Consider the following 19021-nt stretch of genomic DNA (forward strand, 5'->3'; position numbering starts at 1 on the left):
GTCTTATTATTTAAGAAATACGTTTTATAAGACTAAATCTGCCATAAACGGTGATTCCTCTGATGGATATGGGCAAAGTAAATCGAAAACCTTGTGGAAAGAATTCACCGTTCTAGATGCCGTTAAGAACATTTGTGATTCGTGGGAAGAAATCAAAATATCAACATTAACAGGAGTTTAAAAGAATCCGATTCCAACCCTCATGGATGGCTTTTAGGCATCCAAGCCTTCAGTGGAGGCAGTAACTACAGATGTGGTGGAAACAGCAGGAGAACTAGAAGTGGAGGCCGAAGATGTGACTGAATTGATGCAATCCCATGATCAAATTTTAATGGATGAGGAGTTACTTCTACGGATGAGCAAAGAAGGTGGTTTCTCGGTTTAGAATCTACCTCTGGTAAAGATGCTGTGAAGATTGTTATATAAACTTAGCTGATAGAGCACTGGCAGGGTTTGAGAGGACTGACTCCAGTTCTGAAAGTTCTATGGGTAAAATGCTATCAAACAGCATTGCCTGCTATGGAGAAACCATTCGCGAAAGGAGGAGTCCATCAACAGATCAAACCTCATTGTTGTCTTATTTTAAGAAATTACCATAGTTACACCCACCTTCAGCAACCACCACTCCGATTAGGTAAGACCCTCCACCAGCAAAAAGATGATGATTAACATTTTTTAGCAATAAAGTATTTTTAGTTAAGGTATATATATATGTATTTTTTAAGGCATAATGCTATTATGCACACTTAATAGCCTACAGTATAGTGTAAACATAACCTTTATATGCACTAGGAAATCAAAAAGTTTGTGTGACTTGGTATATTATGATATTAGCCTTATTGTGAGGGTCTGGAGCTCAACCTGCAGTATCACCGAGGGATGCAGGTATATTTCTGGGAGTTTTAGGAATATTTAATTCATATAAGTGCTTAATTTTCTTCAAACCAATTAAATTGAGCTTTTCTTTTTTCTTTTACAATTTTAGTAATACCATTAGGACGTGAAAAATACCATACACATACAACACATGTACACAGACACATAAGCATACAGAGAGGTACAGAGACCTTATAGCTTTCATTTTAAAATTACTACCATGAATCAGCTACAATAATACAAAATTCACTACTTATAAAAGCAGCTCAATCTAAGTTGTTTACCTGGTGGAGGGAATAAGTTAAGGTTACCCGCTCAGACGGCTAAAGCTTTTCCACTAATGTTTGTGGGGAAGACACTTATCTTTCGTTCACCTAAGTTTCAAATGACCTTCCCCCTTTCGTTTTCCTTCTGATACGAATTACCTCCCTAAAGTTTATATAACGTTTACATCTCAAAGGCACAGGGATAGAATGTAAGTTCCTCCAAGAAGGACCGGTTTCCTAAGGCCAGAATTTTTACAATACATACACGCCTTTTGAGATAAATAGGGGAGGTTGTGGGGTGGGTGATAGGAATAGTTGGATTTTTGAACTGCCTCTAGAGCTGAATTTCTAGTTTTGCAAAATTTTTAAGATCATGACAGTAGCTGTCAATTCCTCAAAGAATTGGGTTGCAGCCTAAATGACATCATAAATTGATCCACCCCATCCAACTAAATTATCCTTAATTCGCTATTTTTTTTTTTCTTTTATATCAGGGAGAAGATTTCTAACTAAGATGGAAATCCTATGTTCTGGATTTAGAGCTGTTTGCCTTTGGAATCTTTTAGTAAATCCTTTCACAAAGGCTTTAGAAGGTTTTGCTTTCTCTCTGGGGTGTACATAGTTTTATTTTGGCTTAGGGGAAGAGGCCTAAAAAAAAAAATTCCTATGAGCTTCCAATTTCTGACCAACTTCTTACCACTGAGCTACTTTTTAAAGAAATCCTTATAAATATCTTGCCAGTTTTCAATCGGGACAAACAGCAGATATTTCTTGCAGTATTGAACAGCCCCTTGTACTTGATGTCCCCAAAGGGGATACAAACGTTGTTATATTTTCCTCTCTTTATCATGTACTACAAGAGATCCAGGGGAGCTGACCCTCACCTTAGCTGGCTTCTGCCAGTTTTCGTGGGATCACATCTGCAGGCTCTGCGTGGGGTTTAGTGTAGACAGTATAGCTCTGGTATCTACCATAACTTGGTAATTGTTTTTCATTCATTTTCATTTTAGTTTGCCTTAGCTGCTTAAGGGAATAATGTAACAGTTTACCAGAAAATCCCTCAGAGTCTCGACCATCCTGGGAAGCGCCCTTTGGGGGCCCTCCTTTAAGGGTAGATATGGGGCTGTCTGTAAAGCCACTAACTAACTTGGTGGATTTTATGGTCCTGTTGCCTCTTTAGGGTAGAAAGACAATTTAGGCCAGATTATTGGAATGAGTATTCAAATGAAGGAGGACAGAGGGGAGCAGTAAAGGTTATATAACGTTCACTTTACCATCTGTTTTAGGTACCTCCTGTGCCTTTAAGTTTTCATTAGCCTTTTGTAGCAAATTTTTCCGTGAAGCTATTCTGGCATCTTGAAGCCTTTTGAAGGCTTCTGCGTGCCAGTTAAAATAAGTATCCCCATTCTGTTTGTTTGATTTGGGAGCCCTTACTTTCAAGGGCACTTCTCAGATGATCTCAGCTAATTGGAACTTTCCTCATAATGACCGTTGCAATCTCTCCAAGGGCCAGCAGCGTTTGGTAGGACCCTTAGCCGCCAAGGTAGTTCAACCACGTTTCTGTCCAGCCGTATTTTGGAGTCCCCATCGTGACAGTTACCAAGCTAAGTTCTCAGAACCCCAGACAACAATCCTGAGTTATTTTTAGTAAGATTTTTGCCATTTTTGTAGATATCTGCAGCTTCTGGAATTATAGTTCTTAGATATAAAACAAGCACGTGGCCCACTTAACTCTTTAGAATTTAAAGGTCTCATTTTTTCGGGCTAAGCCTTTGGGTCTCTCAGAGCCAGGTCAATAACTAAGAGGGATATGCCACGGGGTTGGAGGTTGTGCGGTGTTTTATAGTGTGCCTCACTGCATGGAAATTTTGAGGTTGGCAGCTGACCTAGTGTCACTCTAATTCATTCCATGACCGACTTGTCCTAACACAAGAGTCTCTGTGTTAGGTGGTGAGCACTCTGACAGTTTAAATGCTTGATCCATGCCCACCAATTTTGTGGCTTTTCTTGATTCTGAAATTCCCATCAACAATAGCCTTTATCTACACAAGACAAACAAACATGCACCTTAACACATCAGCAGTAACCAAGAGATGTCACTGCAGCCCGGCCAAGGCAAAGACCTTACACACCAACAGTTCCCAACATGGAACCGGGGACTGCACGAAGGACTGAACCAGCAAACCCCAAAGAATGGGGAACCACAGCTGCCACCAGCAGCTCCCAGCATGGAATCTGGAGGAGGATTCCAAACAGATGGGGAACCGCAGACTAAACCACCAGCAGCTCCCAGCATGGAACTAGTGGTTCCAATCAAACGGGGGACTGGATAGCCAATTAAATTAGATCGGGGCCCGACGCAAAGAGCAGAGCTCAAAACCGAGGGGAACTTACTCACGGCCCTTGCAGCGGCGGGAAGGATGATGCACTCGAAGTGTTCTTTCCTGTGTCTCGTGTTGTCCTCAGATGTTTCCTTCGGATCCCGTCACCATCACTAAATCCGTTAAGACACAAAATTGAACTGAGTAAATTTAGAATTCTAATTGGCTTTATTCAGTGACTAACGAATTGGGCAGCATCCCATCTAGCAACTAACAGGGAGCTCTGAGGAGTTGCATGAAATGAAGACTTCATCGGCAGAAATGGGGGAGGGACAAGGAAAGAGCAGACTGTTTCAGGCAAGACCACTTTCCCTTAGGGAAGAAGGGGTTCTAGCAGGGGCATTACCTGCCTCACACCAGAAAGATCCAGACTGACCGCTTAAGATTACATCGCTGGGGAAGGTTGGAACTGCAAATAGGTTAGGTATTAAGTCTCAGTTTGGCAATGTGGGCTTAACACAAGTGACTCCATTTGGGGACTATTATCATCTCTTAAAAAAAAAGGAAAAGATACATCTAACACTTCTTTGGGGTTTTTTTTAGGGAACTAATTTTTCCTTAGAAATGAAAAGTGGACTGTGGTCTGCATTCATGTGTGTCTCCTTTGAATCCTGAAAGGCCCATCTATGTTCAGGTAGTTTCAGTAGCCTTACAATTTCACACCTACAAGACGTTTTAGATCATATGAGCACATCTCCGGGCCTCTCCCCCCAGGCTGAATGTGAGCGAAGGCCCAAAGGCTTTGCAGGCTCCCGAACGTCAGGAGTGAGGATGCTAGCGTTAATTCGTGTATTTACACCACTGCCCACGACTTCCACACGCCCTGTCTGAACCAGGTGACCCTTCTTTGTCAGCATTACTGTGCAACGTCTCTTTTATGAAAAAGAAAACTGAGTTTCCCTTTCCCTTTATAGAACACACGAGGCTTCACTTGCAGGGTGGCCTCACCACGGTCACTCCTCTGCTCGTGATTTCAGAGCAGGAGTTGACGCCTGACGCTTACACGTGACTTTCAACAAGTCACCGAACCTTTCTTTGGAACCTTGCTCGTCCCCTTTTAGCCTCCAAAGGGATAACGTTTAAAAAAGAAAATAGCATTTGCGGAGAAGTTTGACTCCTTCATGGAGAAAGTGCCATGTGAACTGCAAGTTATTCTTTGAAGTAGAAGAAAAATGACTTCAGCTTGGCAGTTTTTTTTAAAGTGTGTCATTCTGGAATCCCCATAGTTTGAAGGTAAAATCCATCTGAGATCGCCAGGTCAAGCATTTTATTGAGAAACTACCTCGTCTGAAGCTTTCAAAAAACACTTTAATCCACAAACCGTCCAGCTGAGTTAGGAGCGCTAGCAACTATCACAATTTTAACAAGGAAAAGAAAACGCACATCCTCAAAAACACTTATCCATGAACTAAGACAAGAATTAACTTTTTGTGTTGTCCCCATTTGTAAGCAACGGAGAAGTGTCTCTTCTCTTTACAGGACTATGGCAGTTTTCTGATACGAAGATTGCTTGAAAATCGTTATTTCAGAAATGGCACATCACTTTGATGTGCTTCAGATGTCCTTTCTGTGCAACTAAAGTATGATTCAGCAGATGCCAGATTCACAGTAAACGTACCAAAAAGAGTCCATTTACAGTAGACGCATGGTAAATTCCTGTTGTACTCAAAAAGCTTGCCTTACACACACACCCCTCACAAGACCCTGGTGATAATAGGCAATCAGTGAACACACATGCAGGAGTCCTGTGACTGCACGTGTTGCCTGCTGCGTCTGAGATGCCGTGCCCTTTCTGCACACCTGCTTTTAAGCGCACAGATATTTTCTCACCTTTATGTGATTTGTTTCTTCAAGGCTCGTGTGCCCACCCTGTTTGTCTCTTCCTCCATCAGCTGTTCTCCCAAAGCCGCAGAACACCAGCTTCCCTCGAAACACGGACATTTTGCATCTCCTTCAAGGGTGTCCTGGAAAGTAACCCCTCTTGTCTGAGAAGCTACTCGCCCTCCTTTGAAGGGTCAAAGAGGATCTCCCCACTAAATATCTTTCAGATTCACCAGATCCTACTTAGTGACCATTATCTTTCACCTCCTCAGGCTTCTCAGCTGCCGAGACCTAGAAAGGTGGCTTCGTTCCTGTGGTTTGCCCCTTCCTGTGACCGCTTTCAGATGCATTTATTTGGTTTCTCCATTTAAATAGTATTTTCCCTTGATATCAAGAAGCATGTTTTCTCTCTTTTTAAAAAAATCCCACAGCATTCTAGACAATGTTCTTGGGGTAGGGAGCTGTAGGGGAAGAAAAATAAAAAGAAATGGTCTTCTGGTAAATTACATTGGCTGACTGGGGCACGTCTGCCAGCACCCTCAGGTTCCAGAAAGGCTGGCCGAGAGGAGAGGACGTCCAACCCTTGGTGTCCACTCTTCCACCCCTCTGTGCCTTCAAGTCCATTATCTCCCCCTCGACCCAAGTCCCCTTGATCTTGTGCCCCTAGCAGCCTATGGACTCTCTACCTTGACCTCAAAATCATTCTTATCTACCTCTCATCTCTCCACATTAAAACTCGGGTCACTTATGTGTCCTTTTCTCAGCTGACAGTCTTAGAGAAAATACACGATCGATAGCAAACGGCAGCCTAATACGTGTCATTCCCAGCGTTCTTACAACAGGGCACCTGGAGGTGCATCCCCCTATTCAACCAAAGACCACGTGCGTTGGAGGGGACACGGCACACACCTCAAGGAAAGGATAAATGCAGGACTCTGCAAACAGGCAGTAGTTGACACTGTGGGAATACGTGAGAGTTGGGATAAACCCACGGAAGTGGTTCAAGGACCAAACCAAAGCACAGCCCCCTCGTAAGGAGGGTGGGGGGAGAAGAGGGAAAGTGACAGCGCAGATCCCTCAGGGAGGTGGGGGGACCAGGGGAGTAGGGTCACTGGAAGCCAGGAGAGAGAAGGATGTCAGGAAAGAGGGGCCCATGGGGTCAGGCTGGTGAGGAGCCCACCTGTTGACTGTCATTTAGGGGGAACAGAAGGAAGCATCCCACTGGGAGGCTGAGGACATGTGTCAGGTGACAGGGGGGTAGCTGGCGGGTGGATGAACTTGGTGGTTACACGGCAGTCTTTCAGAAAGTGTGTTTCCGAAGGTGGAGGCTTGTTACGATCACAGGGTTCAAGGGTTATGAGTAATAGAGAATGCTCCAGAAAGGGAGGAATTTGTGATGGAAGATTCTGGAAGAGGAAGGGGTTAGGATACAGCAAACACAAGGAGAGGGGTCACTTCTGAGAGAGGACGTGTGAGGGAGAGGCGGCGGAGAGAGACTGAGAAGAGGAGGAAATCCGGGTGGGCTCACCGTGGTGGTGATCACCGCAATAAGTAAAGTAGGAAGCGTCTCCAGGCTGGAAATGAGAGGGACAGGAACGGGACCACGGAGACAGAAGAAAGGGCTTGACATGTCAGCAGTAGGGGCTCCAGTAAAGGCTGAGTAACACACAGAAGCACAAATTGCGAGTGACCATCTAAGAGCCAGAGTTTGGAGACCAAGTACGTGATGAAAATTTCCCAGGGACGGAAAACTGGCAAAGTGAAAACAATCTTCAACACAAATAAGTTGAAATAAAACTTACTGTGTAACCTCTACCACCATTTTTTTTTTTTTTTTTTTTTTTTTTTATGCGTTACGCGGGCCTCTCACTGCTGTGGCCTCTCCCGTTGCGGAGGACAGGCTCCGGACGCGCAGGCTCATCGGCCATGGCTCACGGGCCCAGCCGCTCCGCGGCATGTGGGATCCTCCCAGACCGGGGCACGAACCCGTGTCCCCTGCATCGGCAGGCGGACTCTCAACCACTGCGCCACCAGGGAAGCCCTCTACCACCATTTTATAATGATTTGTATTTATTCCAGAATGTGAATGAGCTCTTAAATCCTACGTGTTTAATAGGTTAAAAGAAATAAACTCATTCTCCAAGAAACTATGAAAAAAAGATTTCTAGAAGAGCAGTTACAAATACTTTAAGTGGACACCATCAGCCAAAATAAAGATGTTTTTAGACGTCATATTTTTCAGATTTTAAATAGAAGCTGCAGTGCTACCTTCTTTGTGTAATTTCTACCTTGATAGGGTGAATAAACATTAGAATTTAGTAGAACGTAAGAGTCTCCATCTTCTTCAGCCATTCTTTTATTAATTTTTTATGAACTCCACATGAGGAAGACTCTAAAGAAGGTTTTTTCTTCTTGTACATTTGTATTTTAATGCATTAGCTAGTCTATAGCTACTAGCGTTTTTTTGTTTTTTTTTTTAATAGACTATTTTTTAGAGCAGATTTAGGTTCACAGAAAAACTGAGTGGAAAGAACAGAGACTGCTCGTGCATCCCCTTCCTCTCTCCACACCTCGCACATTCCCCTATTTTAAACACTTTATTTTTGGCCGCGCAGTGCGGCTTGTGGGAGCCTAGTTCCCAGACCAGGGATTGAACCCTGGCCCTCGGCAGTGAGAGCACGGAGTCCTAACCGCTGGACCACCAGGGAATCCCCATTAACATCTTGCTTTAGTCTAGTGTGTTTGTTATAACTGATGCGTCATATTTATATATTATTATTACCTAAAGTCCACAGTTTATATTAGGGGTTTTGTATTGAACATGCTATGGGTTTTTTTTTTTTTTTTTTTTTTTTTTTTTTTTTTTTTTTTTTTGTGGTACGCGGGCCTCTCACTGTTGTGGCCTCTCCCATTGAGGAGCACAGGCTCCGGACGCGCAGGCTCAGCGGCCATGGCTCACAGGCCCAGCCGCTCCGCGGCATGTGGGATCCTCCCGGACCGGGGCACGAACCCGTGTCCCCTGCACTGGCAGGCGGACTCTCAACCACTGCGCCACCAGGGAAGCCCTTGCTATGGGTTTTGACAAGTGTCTGACATGCATCCACCATTACAGCATCATACAGAAGAGTTTCACTCTCCTGAAAATCCTCTGTGCTCTACCTATTCGTCCCTCCCACCCCCTACCCCCCAGCTCGTGGCAACCACTGATTTTTTTCTGTCTCCATAGTTTGGCCTTTTCCGTGTCATATAGTTAAAAACCACACAGTATATATAGCCTTCTCGTTGGCTTCTTTCACTAAGCAACATGCATTTGGGATTCCTCCATGTCTTTTCATGGCTTAATAGTTCGGTTTTTTATTACTGAATAGTATTCCACTGTCTGGATATACTATAATTTATCCCTCACCTATTGAGAGACATCTTGGTTGCTTATAGCTACTAATCTGATTTGTTATACTCTTTGTTTTTTTTCTATTGTAATGACAGACTATATGAAATTTTTAAGAGCAGGAAGGGGTTGTAGAGGTTATCACATCAGATACTCTCATTCTGCAGCTAAGGAAACTGAGATCCAATCATGATCAGCCTAGCTGATCACAGTCTAGTCTCTTTTCTAGATCATACTGTCAATCCAAAACTTAGTAAAGTTGAGATTTCAAGGTACCTAGACACCAAATCCAACTCATTTAATTGGACAGTTATCTACTGCATGTCCTCAACCTTAGAACCAAGCATCTCCGCCATGGAGCAAGGGACCATGGCCCCTCATCCCTCATCCCATCTCTAGGACCCCAGAATTCCATGCCCCAATAGCTCAAAACGTGTGCATTTCCCTGTTGTGGAGGCTAGAGGCTGGAGCGGGTAGGATGCTTTCCCCGTTCAGCAACTTCACTAGTACAAGATTTGGAAGAATTCTGAATTCATCACATACCTTCTTGGTCATTATGAAGGTATATTTCTCAAGATATATATAGAGAGAACATACTGGAATACAGAACATATTTAACTTGTTCTAACAAAATAATAATACACATAATAAAGGTTACTACGTATGGAGTTCTTACTCTATGTCAGGCACAGGGCTAAGTACTTGATGTGGATTATTTCCTTTAATTTTAGATCTGGACCAGCTCCCCTTCATTCTTCAGGGCACACCTTCCCGCACTTTCCACTGGCTAAAATAGGATATACCCCGAAGTTGAGTTGACGTGTACTCTCCGGTTTCCATATTGTTATATCAATAACTGTCATCTTGGATGTTACAGCATTTATTACATATGCTTAACATACGATACTCTGAAAAGGATACTGGTATACTTGGATATTTTTAATAAATATTGGTATTCTAATTTTATTTCCTCAGACATGCAAATCTTCTCACATAAAATTTATTAATTTACTAGCCTTGGGGGAAAAACCTGAAAAAAATGACTATAATTATTCTTTTCCTCCGTTTCTTATTTTTTCTGGAGAGGGAATCTATATTCCTGACCTCATGTGCATGATATTTACTAAGTTCTCCATGTATTTTCAAAATTAATTGTTATAGGTTTGATAAAATTATAGCATCTTTAACGCTACAAAGTTCTCACTTATCCAATAATGTATGCACATTTGGCAACAGTTCCCTTACTGGTTCAGTACTTGACTAGCTACACTGAATAGTCATCGTTACTAAATAATTTTCCATGTTCTTTATTTTCATTCTCTTATTAAAAGCAAATGTAATCATATACTAAGGAGAAATCAGGGTAGAAGCTACATCATATTAGAATAACTGAGTCCTCTACATTTCCCCTTTACCAGAATATCCATTCACAAAATGTCCTTCTAAAGAAGGATCTCATGTTTTAAATACTGATATATTTTGACAGCCCTAGGGCTTTTAATTTCTCTAGGACATTCATATATGCAAACACAGCCCTGTAAGAATCACACCACTGATTTTGTTAAATCTATCACTTTAATCCTGTATTAATCATCTTTCATATTGTAAACGTAAAATTTTACTTCAGTGATGCTTCCGTTTTTAGATTTTTGTTATTCTTTTTAAAAAGAATTATTCTGTTTGTATTATGGTGATTAAAAGTGATTTTGAAAGTATTTTATCACATGACTCTACTCCCCTGTACCTGGTCATGCTTGCTTCATAATACTTAAGCCTGCCAGTTTCAATTTCGGTGAACTAAAAAAGATAGCATCTTACTTTACATCAGACACTGAATCGACATTTCCATGCCAGATAGCAAACCCCCATGGCAAATGTTGAGAATCTACACCATACAAACATCCAGCGATAGAAAACTCACTCACTTATAAATCCTTAAGGAAAATTCTTTAACATTTTCCCTAATTATAAAAGTAATTACACCAAAACATACTTTAAAAATTGGAAAATACACAAAAGCATTATAAGAAGAAAAGAGTCGTTTCTAGTTATATCATTCAAGGCACCCAGAGGTAGGACTTTTGAGTATTTCATCTTTCTTTGTGTATCTTTTTTCTCTTTGTCATAGTGATAATTTAGTAACTTTAACATCTTTAGCAGAGTAGGGTCATTTTCACATCAAAACCGTATTCCTTAAAACTTGCCTTTTATGTTAAAACCTAGTCCTGTTCCAGGGACCCCTCTGTGTTTGGGAATATATATTTCTCAACATGCATTGTGTGTATATTGTATACGATAACTGTGGTCATAAATATAATAACAGCTGATGTTTATAAAGCATTTACTATGTGCCAGTCCATGTTCTAGGCACCTTGCATATTTTAGCTCATTTAATCTTCATAGCAACCTTCTGAAGTAGAGACTATTATCCCCATTTTACAGACAAGGAAATCGAGGTGGCCCCTACAGGGGTCAAAGGCACCACAGGTCAACCAGCTGTCAGGAAAGGGAGCCAGGATTCACCCTTGGGCAGTTTGGTAGCAAAGTCCATCAGCCTAACTGCTCTACTGCCCCTTAGTAGAGACCCAATCGTATCAGGGAAAACAATTTTAAAATTTGTGAAATGGATCACTGTTTGTACTTCCGTTATGGAAGAAAATAATTTGCTAGTTAATGCAAGATGACCCCGTGGGACAGTTAAACCAGAAAATACCAACTGAGTCCAAGTTCCCGGTGCAGGTACAAACCTCTAGAAACTCAGGCACATTATTTCTGACAGGTACTAATGAATCTATCAAAGGCAGTGAGTTTTACTAATTAGACTTACAGCAGAAATATAAACAGGCCGTAATGAATGAGTTTGCTGGTCTGCAGAGAGCCTTTCCTCCCTCCTTCCTTCACACACATACACGTGCAACGCTTAGATATCAAAAGTATACATGTGATTATCTGTTCGTTTTTTGGTTTTTGATGGCTTTTAGTTTCTGCTGTATAACAAAGTGAACCAGCTATATGCATACATATATCCCCATATCTCCTCCCTCTTGCGTCTCCCTCCCACCCTCCCTATCCCACCCCTCTAGGTGGTCACAAAGCACCGAGCTGATCTCCCTGCGCTATGCGGCTGCTTCCCACTAGCTATCTATTCTACACTTGGTAGTAAATATATGTCCATGCCACTCTCTCACTTCGTCCCAGCTTACCCTTCCCCCTCCCCGTGTCCTCAAGTCTGATGGCTTATTCTTTATGAAAAAGAAAATAAACCTGTTTTCTAGGGTGTTTTAGCTTATAGCTCACTAAACAAGGAAGGAATAGATCAAGTACTCCAGATTTGGAGTGGCTCCAGCCTTCTAAATGACAAGCATACCTAAGACATTGAGTGTCAGTGACCACACTGACCGCAGGCTGTGTGCATGTAGCAGCAGGGGGTCTGGGTGAGCCCGTGTCCAGGTGCCCTGCAGGTGTGCCATCCGGGTGCAAGCTCCGTCCCCACGTGGAGCCCTGGCTGGTTCTGTAAGCTCCTGGCTTGGGCAGCCTGGACCCCAGCTCTGTGCTCTTCCTCTACACAGGAAGCCCCTGTGATGCATCCCCACCACAGAGCTGTGGACGTCAAGAATGCAGCTCTCACAATTTGCAATTCCAAACTAAACCTTTGCTTGGTGGGGGACAATAAGTAGAAGTAAAGATGTAAACCTCCTTGGAGGTAGTCGTCAATCTGAAGGAGACTCACCTCCAGTCTGACACTAGTCCAGACTCAGGACATCTTGGTTGAATTTAGACCATAATGATTTAAAGGATCTGGCCTTGAAAACCACTGAGATTAGTACATATCTGTCATCTGAAAGATGATTTTTTTTCCAGCTCTTAGATTGGCAAACTAAGTATTTGTATTTCTGTATATAGCTTTTACCTGCTTCCTCCTTTTTACCAGTGTAAATCGCTTTCATGGCTAAATTTGATATCGAGATTTTACAAAGAAAATGAATACAAAGCAGTTTAGATGTTAGAGGCCCCCTAAAGTGGTCTGTCATATTTTTGTAAGTACATAGGAGAAGAAAATATACCATTCTATCAGCCAAGTGATGAAAGATATTTGTAGACGCTTTGGAAAATACAGTACTTTGTACACAAACACACAGAATCCTTTGCTATTTTCAAGTTTTGAAAGTACTCGGTATATATATTTAAATGACTTTGCAAGAATAAATACCTTTTTTAAAGGAAAAAAAAAAAAAGAGCCACAGAGCTTTGAATACCCATCTATCTCCAGAATATCAGCATTGATTATATCCTTCGGTTACCACAAAGTCACAACAAAGCAATAACTAACTCCGACTCTCTTGTTTTTATGAATCTGGCATACAGAACGGCATGTATGCCATAGGTATATTTGCAAACTGGAGAGCTGAGAGATAAATCAGTATTGTTGAATGGTGTATCAAATGCTTGCTTGTTAGCGAGAGGTTCCTCAGCATTATTCAATGAATCACTTCTTCCAGTGGCTGTCATCACTGTACTGTCAAACCCCAAGTAAAACTGACTTCACGGACAGGATGGAAATAAGCTCAGTGTCTTATTGTTTCATTAAAAAGAACCTCAGCCGTTTCCCTGCAGGAGGGAACACCCTGAGTAAGGCAACCTTCCTCTTCTAAAATTCACTTTTCATGGAGCTACTTGACAAAATGCCATGATTTTGCCGCCCAAGTGAAAAACTCACCAAGTGCTTGGACTGAGAGGGTAAATCCTAGAGGTTATTGAGTTTTAATCCTTTGTTTGGACTCTTTTCCGAAATCAGAAATAATACATACTCCTCTCTGAGCAGGGGTGCTCGAGATCTTTCTTAGAGCAAGAAACACACAATTCAGAAACAATACAAAGACCAATCAAAAAGTGATTCACCTGACACTCTGGTCTACAACACAGCGCTAACCCATTCTGTCCTAACCCATTCTGCTTTCCAGCCCTCGGTACATGGCGGGATTAATTTAGACGTTAAAGAATTCAGGACCGTGACACACAGAGGTATTTGCCCCCAACTAGCCAAACTCTGTTAGCATAATCAGGAGACTAATGAAACGGGAGGAAGCCCTCTGACCTCTATTTCATGAACTTCTTTGGGGCATCATGATAGGTCATAACGCACCCAGCCATAATGCTGACCTCCGTGGAAGAAGACTCAGAGAGAAGGCTCATCTCTATCCCTTTCCGTTTACTTAGAATACACACTGTCTCTGAACAAAGATTTCTCTTAAGAATTTTGCAGCGTAACACCTTCTTAACATGTGTTTTATCATCTGGGAAGCACTACATTGGTTATTGAGGACATGACAAGACCTAAGTTTGTGAATTTCATGTTTTCCCCCAAGAAAAAGGAAGAGAAATTAAGGTGAAAATCAGGGCATCTTTAGGCTAGTAAAGAGGAATTCGGTCTCACCAATACTTCTCATTTTTCAGAGGTTGAGACTGAGGCCCAGGGATGGTATGATTTACCTGATCACACAGCTAGTTAGAGACACACAGAGATAAGAATTTCCTCTCTGCAGATGCTGTGCCAGGAGCTGTTGACAAATCCTAAGTCCAGGGCAGTTTTGGACCATCCCATCCCCACCCTACCCACCCCCCACCAGCATCACAACTTCAACTGTCACTCCACCCAGAAGAATCATTTGCATCAGTTAATGTATCACCGGCATTAAGAAGAGGGTCTTTGCTGGAATAACACGTGTCACAAGCCCACATTCCCCTCGCTTTGCCTGCTTTGCATTTTCTCCCAGCTCTGACTGGAACAGAAAGATAGCGCTGGAGGAGATTTAACTTGTTGGAGGAGATCTAACTCCCTGTTTTCCTCCTTCTTTCAAGATCCACAGGACTGTGCGGTTCCTTTCTCTGAGAAGTATCTGCTGGGTGTTTGTTTTTCTGACGTTGTGCAAATGAAAATTAAGAAATGTAGAGATACGATAATATACAGTGATGATCAGAACCATTTCTTGAAGAGACCGTCTTTGCTCCATTGTATTGCGTTTTCTCCTTTGTCAACGATCAGTTGACTATATTTACATGGGTCTGTTTCTAGGTTTTTCTGTTCCATTGATCTGTTGGTCTGGTCTTTCACCGATACCACCATCTTGATTACTGTAGTTTTATTAAGTCTTGAAGTCGGGTAAGGTCAGTCCTCCAGTTTTGTTCTTCTTCAACATGTTGTTGGCTATCCTGGATCTTCTGCCTCTCCTCCATGTAACCTTTAGAGTCAGTTTTGTCGATACCCACCAGGTAACTCACTGGGATTTTGACTGGGGTTGTAGAGAAACTGTAGGTAAAGTTCGGAAGCACTGACATCTCGGCAATACTGTCTTCCTATTTATGAACGTGGAATCTCTCTCCATTTGTTTAGTTCTTGTGATCTGTTTTTTTGACTGGCTTTTAAATTGTTTACTATGACAACAGCTACCAGTTCTGAAGTGCAGGCTGAGTGCCAACGCTGAGCTAGCTTTCTACATAGGTCATCTCATTTACCACTCACGACGCCCCTATGAAGTAGGAATATTACTTCTTCCATTTTGCAGTTGAAAAATATGAGGCTTAGGAGAGGTTAAGTAACTTCAAGGTCACAAATAGGGGAAATCTGAACCCGGGTCTGAGTAAGGGCAAAGCCCATTATCCTAACAGTTGCCTTGAGTCCCGTCTGTCCCAACTGTCTCCACGCCAGCTGAGCAATTACTAATTCTGTGGTTCACAAGGACTCTCAAAATCAGGGTGCTCCAAGGGTCACAAATATACATATTGAGGAACTCTTGTCTCACACCATGGAGGAGCTCAGGCTCCCTGGAATCAGCCACCTCTGATACTTCGACCACGGTCCGAAGACCACTCAGCCTTGCTTTTGACAGCTGCCATCCAGGGGCAGCGGCTATAACAACATGCATGGCGTCCTGTTAGGAGCAGCACAGCTTATAAGCCGTGACTTGCAACAAGTGAGGTCAGGACTGGGGGGAAGTAAGCCCAGACTTGACTGTGAGCTCCCTGAAGGCAGGGCTGTCTCCATCTTGGATGGACGAGGCACGCGTGAGCACCCCCACTCTCGCTCTGGCCATGCCCGAAGAATACATTCAGAACTACTTACTGAGTGTTGAACGAGTGAACGCTTTCAAGCCCTGCCCCTGTAGTCAGAGCCCCCTGTTTGTACTCTTTACCATCCTACACACTGTCAATTTCAGTAGGTATACAGCCAGCACCCGTTAAGTGCCCAAGACCATCCCACCGTCGGGTGGTCAAGTCCGGGTGGACCCTCCCTCGTGCTGTGCCCCATCTGCTGCGTGCTAGCCTCCAGGCATCCTAGCAGACATCCCACATACTCCTCCCGGATTCCCCAGGTTTCTTGGGGTTCAGAAATGCTATACAGATCCGCTAAATCGTCTTGCCAGCCTTTTTATAAGGGACTTCAAGACAGAATTGGTTCCTCTGAAATAATGAAATCCATTTAAAAAGTAATCCTTGTTTTCTTATTTTAAAGAAGCTCACAGTTGGGATGGTTGTGTCTTTCTGCAGGAAAACCTCTTTTTTGTGATGGAGTATCTCAACGGAGGAGACTTAATGTACCACATCCAGAGCTGCCACAAGTTCGATCTTTGCAGAGCCACGTAAGAGCCCTTGTAGGGTTGGGGGGTTCCCACTGGTCTTGTCAGGGACTGGGGTCCACTGTGCCCGCACCATGCTTTTCCCCACGTGGCACTTTTCCTGTTTCTCACTCAGTGGGCCTAAACCCCAGGGCGAGGTGACCCCAGGAACACATCCAATGAGGCAACTGTTTTCCCAGCTTGCAAAGCTTAAATTCAAGTCGCTTTTATTTCATTTCTCTGCCGCGAGATCAACTACTTAGTTTCTTAAGGAGCCACCCCACTTCATCAGGCTTCTAAATCATCCGAACCCAGAAGCAGTATTTGCCCCTTGAATGGAAGTCAAACGGAGCCCAGAGGGGCAAGGCGGTCACTGGGTGGGGCTTCATGGAGGCCTCTCAAGGGAAGCTCAGTGTGAAGGCATCAGTCAGCCAGCTCTGGGGGCAGGAGAATTAGGAAACAGGAAGAGACATTTGCTCTCTCTCAAGAATACGTTCTCCTTCTTTGGCATCAAGCCACTCCAGGCGCTGGCGAAATCGAGCAGGGTGGGTTTATTAGGTGGGACTGCAGCTGAGTCCCACAGAAGCCCCGCACCCTTCCTCCCTCAGGCCCTCTTTCCTGAGTCATCAAACCACTGAGACGGTCAAACACAAGAAAACTGTGCCCCTGGCTCCACTGAAAAGGGTGGGTGCTCACTAGCCTTGCTTGCTGTACGCTCAGTAATCTCACTCACCCCTAATGAACACTCGGAGGGGTTCAGGTCGAGATGCGTTGAGAGGGAGACTTTTCCATGAGCTCCTACAGAAACCCCGGCTGAAGTGGCTGTTTTGTCGAATCCAGTGGGTAGTACGCCACCGATCTCGTTGCTTCCAGGAACCATCGGCCAAGTGCCCGGAGATAATTTTATGAGATTCCTGCAGCCCAGAAATCATCGGGTATTTTTCTGCTAGAAAGGATTCTCGGGGTCCCTTCCAGGTGTGTAAGGCATGAAAGCCATCGCAGACACGTGCTATCTATCTGTCCTCACTGCCTCCCAGGAAGGGGTTTCTGCGTTCTTCTCCAAGATCCAGCAGACCTCACTTTCGGGAAGTTCTCCCTTATCTCTAACTTTAATCCTCCTGTAAACTCACGTCCTTTGAGTCTGTCATTTTTGAAGGTGGAAAGCAAGGTATCACCTCCCAGCTTCTAATACAGGCGTATCTCGTTTGATTGCACTTCACTTTATCGTGCTTTGCAGATACTTGGTTTTTTTAATAAAGGAAGGTTTGTGGCAGCTCTGCGTTGCCAGATGATGGTTAGCATCTTTTAGCCATATTTTTTTTAACTGGTGTAGTTCACAAGTATTTAATTAAGATATGTATGCTTTTTTGTAGACATAATACTATTGCGTGCTTCATAGGCGACACTGTAGTGTCAACATAATTTTATATGCACTGGGAAACCAAAAAAACTCGTGTGACTCGCTGTACTGTGGTGGTCTGGAACCGAAGCCGTGAGATCCCTGAGGTCTGCCTGTGTGCGTTTCTCCTCCTCTCAGGCTATGTGGAATGACCTGCAGACAGGTCTGAGGGATCCAAGTAGATTTTAAAATAAAAGGGAAAATTATTTCCCTATTGTTATATTTAGTGTTTTTGAACGTTCTAAAATGACAGCTTGAGCATTATAGTTTACAATATAAGAATAAGCCCTAGATGCGGGTAGGGCTAAATATACCAGCTCCATTTCATTCTCTCAGGGCTGAAGCTGGATGTGTAGAATGGATGATGTCTTCCTTTTGTCGTGATTAAACAAACTTCCGTGCGCACATTTAGCAGAGCACTGCACACTCACATATAGAAAGGGGAATTTTTCTTCCTGGTAAACATTCATGTTGAGCCTTGATTTTCCTTCCCTCAGGTTCTATGCTGCCGAAATCATTCTCGGTCTGCAGTTCCTTCATTCCAAAGGAATAGTCTACAGGTAAATTTTACTCTTTGGAAACAAGTGCTGGGATAACTGGATTTCCTGGTCCAGGTGATTTCATCACTGTGCTTGAGGGACGTGAAGTGGTCAGTGTGCTTTTGTGGCAGAAAGTTCCACACCCGGGCTTCCTGCCCAGAGTGACAGCACGGATGGTGATTTACCAACCAAGTAAGAAATTCCACTCTCAAAAGCAATAAGGGGGGCTTCCCTGGTGGCGCAGTGGTTGAGAGTCCGCCTGCCGATGCGGGGGATGCGGGTTCGTGACCCGGTCCGGGAAGATGCCACATGCCGCAGAGCGGCTGGGCCCGTGAGCCATGGCCACTGAGCCTGCGCTTCGCAACGGGAGAGGCCCCAACAGTGAGAGGCCCGCGTACCGCGCAAAAAAAAAAAAAAAAAAAAAAAAAAAAAGCAATAAGGCTCTGATCTCATTTTGTTCTCCCTCTCTCCTACCTTTTGTCTCATTTCCTTCCGTTACTTTCTCTTTGGCCTCTTATTGTTGCTTTCTTCTGTCTTTTGTATCTCTCCTTCTTGCCTGTATTTGCACAGGCAAATGGTCCTCCTTTCGGGTGAGGGAGAAGGGGAGGCCTTCCTTAAACAAACACACCTGCGAAAACCTACAAGCCTACACCTTGTCTGCATGCCCAGGATGCCATGTGTGCCCTCTTTCTTGAGTGGATGTCTGTCCAGAATCTATTGGACACTGTCATTTCACAT

The 19021-nt window shown here is 43.5% G+C and overlaps 1 protein-coding gene across 1 annotated transcript in view; it reads left to right on the forward strand.

Moving 5' to 3' along the window:
• PRKCQ (protein kinase C theta) overlaps positions 1–19021 on the forward strand; it is a 153176-nt gene that overhangs the window by 102519 nt on the left and 31636 nt on the right. Inside the window, exons 14-15 of the mRNA XM_032623438.1 lie at positions 16278–16369; positions 18242–18304. Coding sequence (XP_032479329.1) covers positions 16278–16369; positions 18242–18304 — 155 coding nt within the window. The remainder of the gene's footprint in view (positions 1–16277; positions 16370–18241; positions 18305–19021) is intronic.

The sequence above is a fragment of the Phocoena sinus genome, chromosome 2 (genome assembly GCF_008692025.1).
Source record: "Phocoena sinus isolate mPhoSin1 chromosome 2, mPhoSin1.pri, whole genome shotgun sequence".
In the NCBI taxonomy this organism is placed as follows: Eukaryota; Metazoa; Chordata; class Mammalia; order Artiodactyla; family Phocoenidae; genus Phocoena; species Phocoena sinus.